This window comes from Camelina sativa, chromosome 7 (genome assembly GCF_030686135.1).
Source record: "Camelina sativa cultivar CO46 ecotype springtype chromosome 7, ASM3068613v1".
NCBI classification, from domain to species: domain Eukaryota; kingdom Viridiplantae; phylum Streptophyta; class Magnoliopsida; order Brassicales; family Brassicaceae; genus Camelina; species Camelina sativa.
The window spans coordinates 5250659-5260652 of NC_141886.1; the positions used below are offsets into that span (position 1 = coordinate 5250659).

The 9994-nt window shown below is 36.0% G+C and overlaps 1 protein-coding gene and 2 pseudogenes across 1 annotated transcript; all 3 read right to left on the reverse strand.

The window, feature by feature from the left end:
• Nucleotides 1-1833: 1833 nt before the first annotated feature.
• Nucleotides 1834-2667, reverse strand: LOC147940890 (uncharacterized). The gene has a single exon (XM_087458306.1). It carries the CDS (start codon nucleotides 2665-2667, stop codon nucleotides 1834-1836), a length of 834 nt encoding a protein of 277 aa, XP_087314432.1.
• Nucleotides 2668-4505: 1838 nt separating this feature from the next.
• On the reverse strand, nucleotides 4506-4760 carry LOC109125647 (CLAVATA3/ESR (CLE)-related protein 7 pseudogene; annotated as a pseudogene).
• A 4064-nt stretch (nucleotides 4761-8824) lies between these two features.
• On the reverse strand, nucleotides 8825-9178 carry LOC109125601 (CLAVATA3/ESR (CLE)-related protein 4 pseudogene; annotated as a pseudogene).
• Nucleotides 9179-9994: the final 816 nt, after the last annotated feature.

Sequence of the window (9994 nt, forward strand, 5' to 3'; positions counted from 1 at the left end):
CACAGTCTACATAGTAATAGGATGACATAACCCCAACATAGTAATCGGATGACATAACCCCAACAATAGTATATCCTGATAACATACGTTTGGAAAACAGGGTCCTATCGAAATAGTCCATTCTGATTCCTCACGACCTATGACCTAATCTTGGTTATGATCCATCTTAAACTCCAATCGAATGATCCAATCGAATCAAGACCGTCTATCTGATATTTTCACCATCAAATTACCGATCACGTGTGTCCGTCTCAATGTTCCTATAACCGGATAATCAAGACCTATCATGACTATCGATATTGATCCACCACATGATCGGATAGCCGAATCCTATCAGGTTCAGTCCATCACACGCACGGCACACATAATATCACTTCACATATTACTTTCATAACTACTACCTCAAACGTCAATCATCAACAATTATATTCGCATCATATTCTTAAATGTTCTAATTAGCATGTCATATTCAAACAATCAAACGCACACGATAATGTTTTGTTCTCAACAGACTGTTTCAACCTTCCTTAGACTAACCATGAGCCATGGATGATTAGTTTTCTTAATTAGATTGATTCTAAATTGTCCATTCAAATCTGCCTTGACCGGCCATCCAACCTAACCTAGTAACTAAACTTTAGACTCATTAATAGAATAAAAATCGACTCCAACAAAAACTATATTTTCTACACTTTTAAAGATTTTATCCCCTTCACTCCATAACTAAATTTTACAAGTCGATAACTTTCATAAAACTCATGTCTAAAACCATTATTTTGGGAGTGAGTTGTTTTGCAAGCAGAGGATCGAGCATAAAATATAATTAAGAGTGTTCATTAAGAGTGTCCAGTAAGAGTATTTTAGATATTTTGAATATATATGCATTCGTTTTTTCATGTTCTTATAGCTTATATTTTATTTGTTTTGTATCTAATGTTGTAAAGCTGACAATAGAAAATGTTTTTTTATTAACAATCCAGTTGATAAAGGTGAAATCCAGAACAGAGGAAGTGGATGTAGTTCTCACATTTTGTATTGTTTATATATTTTGGGTGAGTGGGATTTTGAGTTTAACACCTAATAACGTAACTAGTATCAAAGCAACAAACTGAGTTACATTACAATATAAGATGGGAGGCACATATAATTCAGCACATAGTTTTAGCTCGATGGACTCTTCGATACTCAGCTATAGGCCTCATTCAACACCACAACATATAACATTAAACGAAACTATGTTGCATGTAATTATGGGCAAGGTATGTATACTATATCTGGTTGATGGTCTGCCTCTGGATATTGTTGGCGTTAAAGACATCAAACTTGAAGATGTCAGACTGCTTTGTGCTCAAAAATAGGATAACTTGATACTATTGAATACAATGTCAATTTTTTGTTGCTGAGCTTAGAGGATGACTAATCGTTCTATGGTGGTTAACCAACTTTTTAAACGTTGTATGAATATGATACTTATTATTTCATATAACTATTATTTTGTTTTATTTCCGTGGTTAAAGTATTGTTTGGGTAATATAATGGTAAAGATATATAAGAGCTGTGGAAACAAAAAAAAACGTATAATTAATTCTATTATAGCATGCATGCCTAAATATACTGAGTTGGTCGTTCGCGTAAAGCATAAAATAAAATATCGGTTCCAGTCATTAAATTTTTTTTTTTTTTTTTTTTTTTTTTTTTTGTTTGTAAATATGTGAATTTTCATTTAAGAAAATCGGATTGTAATGTTTACAATAGCTTGAAACTTGAGATAATCCTTGCCCAAAAAAATAAAAACATGGGATATCTATAATGGAAAACCAACTTTAAAGTCACCTAAATGGTTCTGAGCCACACTAGCAATAATCTTCGAAAGTTCTTTCGATGGGCCTTAGTGAGGATGGCATCCCATACTTGCCAGTCAAGAGCTTTGAGTAGGATATGTGCTGGAGTGATGGTGTTATTGTGATACATGTTGTTTCTTTCAATCCAAATGGAGTAGATGAGAGCCTGTGCTACAAGAAGACAGAGGGTTTTTGGGGATGTGGCATCATCAATGTCCAACCAGGTCGAGAAAGCAGTCCAAGTGTGAAAAACGAAAGGAGAGTATCCTAACCTCCTAGTAACCTCTGACCATAATGCCTCGCTGTAGCCGCAATGTAGGAAAAGATGGTCCCGTGTTTCTGGCTCAAGACCGCAGAGACAACAAGTAGTCACAATATCGAAACCCCAGTTTGCTAGCCTTACTTTAGTTGGGAGCCTATTGAGATGAGTGATCCACAGCATGAAAGTGTGTCGTGGTATATAACCCTTGTACCAGACATGATTTGTCCAGGCGAGAGATTCCTGTTTTCGTCTAAGTACTTCCCATGTTTTACTTTCACTGATTTTTTCGGATTCTTCGTCTTCCGTCTTCCAGAGAAACAAGTCAGCTTTTGTCGAAATAGATGGGAGGGGATTGTTGTCAGGTGGATTTGCAGGAGTTCTGCTTGAGGTGATCGTGCTGAGCAGATTGACCATCCTGTGGAGGAGCATGCTTGAGCTACTGTCGAAAATAGTGTGATACCTGTTTGTGCAGGTCCAGTATCTCCTAGCAGTTTGATTAGTGGTCCAAATGGAGTCCACCAGTCGAACCAGAAGTTGGCTCGCTGCCCATTTCCAACTTTGCATCTCAGGAACTGCATTGCATAAGGACGAAGCTGAAGTAAGGTCTTCCAAGTCAAGGAGCTTTGTTGCTTTATCTCAAGCTGCCAGAAACATCCGTCCTTAATTTTGTTATTTCTCAACCAATCTGCCCAAAGTGAGTCCCTAGCAGTGAGAAGTCTCCAGATCAGGTTCAAGCAAAGTGTTTTGTTCCATTGAGTAAAGCACCGAAACCCGAGTCATCCTTCCTCTTTTGGTAGACATAGACTATTCCAAGATACCTTTGCTTGCGTTTTTTTTGTGATATCACCTCCCCCAAAGAAATCTTCAGCATAGGCTTTCAATACTCTTGATACAACCTTTTGGGAGGATAAAGGCAGAGGCCCAGAAGTTGTAGATCCCATAGATAACTGAAGAGATCAATTCCTTTCTACCAGCATAGGAGAGAGCATGAACCGTCCAGGAGGAGAATTTTGCTGATATGTTGTCAAGCAGAGGTCTATACTCTGAGATCCAAAGTTTCCTATGCATGAGCGGTAAGCCAAGGTACCGTATTGGAAGTGAACCTAGATTGAAGCCAAGTGAAGACCACCAGAAGGTTTCATTCAGGTTCACTCCAGCTAGAAAAAGATCGGTTTTGTCCTTATTCATGGTCAGGCCAGAGATAAGAGCGAAATCATGCAGAACTTTTGTGATACTCTCCATAGACCTGCTGCTACCATCAAAAAAGATCATTATTTCATCGGCGAAGGCTAGCTGAGATACCTGGGGGGTGACTCCCGTGGGATGATGGCCAACAAGATTGTTGTTATAACTATTGTTGAGCATGATAGTGAACACTTCCATTGCTATTGTGAATAGGTATGGAGATATTGAATCTCCTTGCCTTAGTCCTTTAGTACTTTTGAAGTATCCGCAAGACTCACCAATTACCGATACAGAGAACAAGGGAGTTGTGATACATTCACTGATCATGGCTACAAAACATGGAGGAAAACCCATAGCCTTGAGGACGTTGATGATGAATTCCCAGTTAACTGAGTCGAAAGACTTCCTCAGGTCTACTTTGAGCATATCTCTTTCAGATATGTTCTTGTGGTTATATCCTTGGACCAGTTCAGTGGCTAGGAGCACATTTTCAACCAGCAACCGGCCCGGGATGAAAGCTGACTGCGAGTTAGCAATTAGATCCGGTAGAACTGCCTTTAGTCTATTGGTTAGCAACTTGGAAACCACCTTGTAGATCGAGTTACAGCAAGCAATGGGCCGGAACTGGGACATTGAATCTGCATTTGGCGTTTTTGGGATGGGAGAGAGCACTGTGGAGTTCCACTGCTTTAACAAACGACCAGTGGTGAAAAATTCTTGAACTGCAGCAATCATGTCAGGACCAACAGTATCCCAATGAAAGGTAAAGAACTCAGCACAATATCCGTTAGACCCTGGAGCTTTATTTCTCGGAAGAGCAAAAAACGCCTCTTTTATTTCAACGGGAATTATAGGGCGAGAGAGGATTTGAAGCGCGGATGCAGAGCAGCGTTGGGGAATCAATACCGCGAGTTCTGCCACAGATGGAGGATTTACGTTGTTTTGATCGTTGAGAAGCTTTTGAAAGTACTCCACTGCCAGTTTCTGGATTCCTTGCTTTGATTCCACAAGTTGACCAGTATCATCGAGGAGAAACAAGATTTGGTTTATTACAAGTACACTTCAGGAGACCCTCCATCTTGCAGCTTATATGATTTCAAATATCACACTGACTTCGGAAGTCGACAATAATTGACGTAAACTAGTAATTATAAATAAAATATTATACATGCAGGGTACAACACAAACTCTGGTGCAACATGAGGACTCTGGTCAAATTAGGGTTTTGACGAGAAAGGATAAGAGTGATGTTGAGGATCAGGTCCTCCTGGAGAAAACCTATCCACTTCATTTCGGACTGAAAGCTCCTGACCAATACGCTTTAGTTCAGAAACATTTTACCCTAACCGTCGCAAAAGATCGTTGCTCTCACTATCTTTACTCTTTGAATTATCCCAAAGTATCCTCCCTTCCATTCCAATTACCAACAGAAATATGACTACAACAAATAACAATAACGCTTTAGAAGCCATATTGAGGAATCTTAAACCAAATGAATTTTAGAAAGATTAGTAGTTGGGGGTTGGGGGAGTAGACTAGTTTGACTGTGAAGAGATGATGAAAGAAGAAGCTTAAGTGAATCTATTTACAGATATAGAAAAAGTTAAGGATAAAGAAATATAATACTATATGTAGTGGCCACTGAATTAGTTAAGATACCTACGAATAATATGCATAATATATCTAGTTCCCACTCATTAGTTTTAATCAGCCTTTTAACCTTCGTTGAAACCATTCTCACTATTAGTTTGATCAAGATATAGTGGCCATGTCAATAGTTTACCAAGTAGTGGATGGAGTTAATTAGTTGCATGGATATATTATGTATGATATTGATGTGATTAGGTCGGAATACGTACGTACCTTATTTTATTCGTCACTATTTTTCATTATATCTTATCTTCTTATTCTTCTAATTTTACCTATATATAGAATCACTTAGGTTTCCTTAAATAAGTCGCATCTTCCAGAACCGAATTTACACTCTTACATACTGTTCATCTTTGAGTTAATATCTATACAAGAAATGTCTTCTTTGTGAATTGCTAGCAAGAACTATAAACATTAATTAAATAGAAATAATACTCATATGTATTAAAAGTTGGTAAGGCTATCCAGCAAGAGAAAAATGATGCAAATGGTGTTTCTAACCCTACGTGTACGTATTTACTAACGGATCGAATGGTTTAGGCTTGCAGTGGCTGAAGTGGACAAAACCGTTGAGGGATTGAACCTATTTTTATTCACCATTCATCAATTATGGTCCACATCTGATCTAAAAAAAAAAAACCCGCTGTAGACCAACTACAGACAGTTTTTATATACAAATAAAGTTGGTTTGCAGCGGTTTGTTATCCGTCCTAAAAATAGAATGATTAAACTGTTTATTGATTTGTTTATTCTGACCGTCATAACCATTTAAACTCAAAATATTTTTTTTTCTTAAAAAATTCTACAAAATGCCTTAGTATTTGTAATAAATAGAATCTTTTGTACAATTGTAATATGTCTAAATATGTATGGTCTGAGGAAGAGCATGAGAAACTAAGGGTGGAGAAGGATTTGTGATATCTCAAGGCAGTTTCTCAATACATGGCCAAATTCTTTTGAAGTATGAGCTTGTTGAAGGAATTCAAATCAACCTCAAGAGGGACACGTTAACTATATCCCCTCTCTATTGGACGTTGATAAAGTCGGTTGAATTTTAACATGGGCTATCATCGGTAAGTTTCCTTGTATAGTCTTCAATTTATAGGGCCTGTCTAACTAAGCCAAACTCATAATATAATCTGTCTAGTGTCATCAGGTCAAAAAGTATACTTCGAAGATGAGCTCATAGAGGAATGAATACATGACTATATTAAAGTACGTGTTATACATATACCAACATACGAGAGAGATGCTTCTCAAGATTTTCTTTTTCCAGATGAAGACCTCTAACAATCATTATTGTTCTTATTGGAGATCTGAACTTGAGTGCCAAGAACTAATAGTTCAACTAGTAATTAATATCTCAAGCAAAAGCTTAGTTGTCTGACGAGACCATATAATTTGTTCTGGTTTCGAGTATGAAAAAATGTATGAATTCGGTTCAGAACTTCTTAGTTATTACAAAAAATAATAATAAGAGAAACTTGAATATCTAAGTGCTCTCTTGTCCATTTATGGTTTAGAACAATATTATGTGACCAAACTAGCACGACGTATACTTACCAAATAAATAACCTCCAATAAATTCTGTATGAACTTCTTCTCTTCAAAAAAGATAACAATTTGGATCTTGGGGTTGTCCGGATTCGGTGATGGTAACTATGGATTATTCTTTCAACGATTCTTCCTCAAATTTCTTTAGTCTTTTTTCCTCATGTTTGAGTGACATAATGCGTTTAAGTGGCAGTAAAAGGACCATTTTGCATAGGAGAGTTTTTCTAGAGAGATGAAATATATGAAAGGGGGGAAAGTGGGAGTAGGAGAGGTCAGAGGTGGGAGAGGTGGGATGATGGGGTGGGAAAGGTTGATAAGCTACAAAAGATTGGAGCAACTTTGAACGAACCAGGGATTCTTGGATTTCTGAAGAAGGCTTCTCTTTGTTTTTAACTGTAGTAAGCATAATTCTTCAGTAGTTCGTATAATTTGTTCCTATTATACTTTTCTTATGGAGTTTCTGAACTAAAGTTCAAATTGCAGTAATTAGATAAGACAACATTTTTTTTTATATTCCTTTTTTAGGTAAGTTTATCTAAAAAACGCATTAACCATACGTGTTGATTTATATTCAGTTACAAACCGGTGGTAAACCTCGAGAATGATTTAACAAATATAATGCATTATGCCATATAAGACAAAATTAAATTAGTCAAACACGAGTATACAAATTAATGCCATTCGAGTTGGTAAGCATTACCAAGCAGCAAAGGTTTTTGTCATGTGTGCTTTCCCTTGACCTATTGTGTTAATCCGTCGTTTCAGTCAAGTTAAAGGAGATGACCTAATACAAAAAGAACAGAAATAATAAAAACTGCTCAGTCGATCAGAAACTCAAACCATATCTTAAAATTATTTAAATGGATTCAGTTTGTAATGTCAGAACTAAAAAATGAAATTAACAGAGAAAATATTATTAAAACCAAATTTCTTGAAAAAGAAAAAAGATACGTCCTATTAAAGCATAAATATAACCCCAAACCGAAACATATATTACCATTCGTATTAGGTCAGGGTTTATTTTGGATACCATATCATCTATCAATAATCCAACATATCAAAAAATCTAAGAATTTTAATTTTGAGGTTCTGCAATATAAGTAAATGCCCTTAAGAATCATTAATTTTGTATTTTGGTCGTAAAGACCATTTATCATTTATGCATGTGCCCAAATAAGTCCTAATTAAGAATTCTGAACCATTTTACTTTATTAAGAGTATTTCATCAATTAGGCAATTTTTGTATCATTTAAGTTTACATAAACCCTCCTTAAAACAGTTTTTTTTTTCCTTTTTAATAATATACTGACATATTCAAACTCAGATGACAACACAACGGTGATCCTACAAACATGCATGTCTTAGTCATCATGTATTAATCTTATCCGATTCTCGTTAGAATATTACGTATCCAGAAGACATACACTAAAATATTTTCTATGTTCAATTATATAGGATTTTCTTATTGACTTAATTTTAATTGATCTCTTGTTCCCGGTAGTCATGGGACAGTTAAAAGACGAGGATAAAAGATAAGTTCCGAAATTCCCTCGACCGAGTTCTACATTGAGCGAAATGGTACGCAAATTTTCTTAGATACAAAAAATATTTGGAGACACATCGTTGTCTAATGCATGCGTGCAGTGCATGTGTACTTTATGAGATAATCATATGTGTTAACATCCACTTTCGACTGATTGCGAATTTTGTCGTGACATATATGGCACATCTATGCAAATATAGTAGTGGGATTATTCGAATAGGTTGATTTTTGTATTCCATTATATATTATATGAGTACGTACTTCTCACCAAAAATTATTTATAATATATGGTCTAACCATTAGTTTACTTTCTTTGATGATCAAAGCCTCGCTTTAAAAGTATCTTCGGAATTATTCAATTAGAATATCAGAGAAATGGGTTAGAAGTGTAGCGATTGATAATACTTTGGAAAATTCGATTTCTAACTTAAACACACGTTAAGCTCAGAATTCAGTGTCGAATAAAAACATCATTGCAATGGTTTAATACGCGTTCAGTGGAAATCAATCTTAATTGGTCAGCTTATTTTTAACCGTGTTTATTTTCCTATTTGAATTGTGGATAAGTTCAACGAAATACTAATATTTTCGTGGCCACGGTAAAAAAGAAAAAAAAAGATAAATGCCAATTTCTCATAATTTTGGTACGCACAAAAGAAACCCCATTAATTAAGGAAAAACAACCACATTATCTAGTTCGCATGATTATGACCATACTTCAAGATTATGACCTCAACGTTAACAAGATAGTAACCTTAGAGTTACGCCAAATAACCCTTATGCCCTGTGCCGACGTTACAAATTTGAATTAAACCTCACCGAAAAGTTAAAAAGTTACACGTCTTTTTAGTGATGTCTTGGGTCCGGTCCACCAGGGCTGAGCCGCTTTGAATCAAGGGTATTGCCTAGGATCGTTTTGTCGCCTTTTGATCTCACCTTCAGCTCTTCTGATCTTTTGAGAAGTTCCCTCATAATCTTTCTTATGTTCCCTGAATCCGAAGGCCTCTCTTCCGCAACCAGTGGCCGGCATTGATTCCCCGAGAACTCGAGTAGAAGCAAGATAAGACAAACCCATAACTTAAGACTTGCCATATTCAGTTAATTGTTATTAATCTTGCTTTGCTAAATTCTTCTTCAAGCTAGTATGTGAAGGTTCAAATCAAATGTGATACCTTAGATGCATCTAACTACATGTTTATATAGTTGAGCGATTGAATGATTAATGACCTGTCTAACTAATCTCATTGTGCATTTTAAAGAAGTTAAGTACATTTATGAAAAAAGTAAACTTTGTTTTTTTAAGTTTGAGTTGCCATGGTCATGTATGCACTAAGTTGGAATCTAGTCAGATCAGTTTTGCTTGTCATATTGCCTGCAAGTCGATCCCCAAGATGTCATTTCCCTTTTCCCCCCTACGATCTTGAAAGGTCGTCGTCCTTTTGCTACGAAAGGTCCCTATACCATTTTTTATATAAAAAGTAAACCATTTCCGTTCTTCTACATAATAGAAAGAATGCAATATGTTTTCAGTTTAAACCGAGAAGTTATAGATTATTTATAGTTTTCTTAATTCAAGTACATAGATTACATACAGGGTAAAATGTCTCTAGATAGTCTTCTCCAGGTCTTTGTGATAAACCTTTTTTGCCCTAATCTCGTTTTATACCTTTCAGTTCTTCTATTTCATAGACGCTTGATGAAGACTGAGCATTTTGAGCCCACCAGATTCTATAGACGGAACCTGAGGAACTAGCTTATCTCCACCGTGAATCTTTGATATGTCAGTTCTGTATTCGAAACTGAACAAATTAAAGAGACTTTTTCGACGATATAGATGAAAAAGAGAAGAGAGTCTTACAAATTCCATTTTTCAGGGGAAAACTATTGCAGAAACGAGTCATATTTTCAAGACTAGAAGAAATTTTTTTGTAGCAACTGTATATATTTAGAGCGGATTTA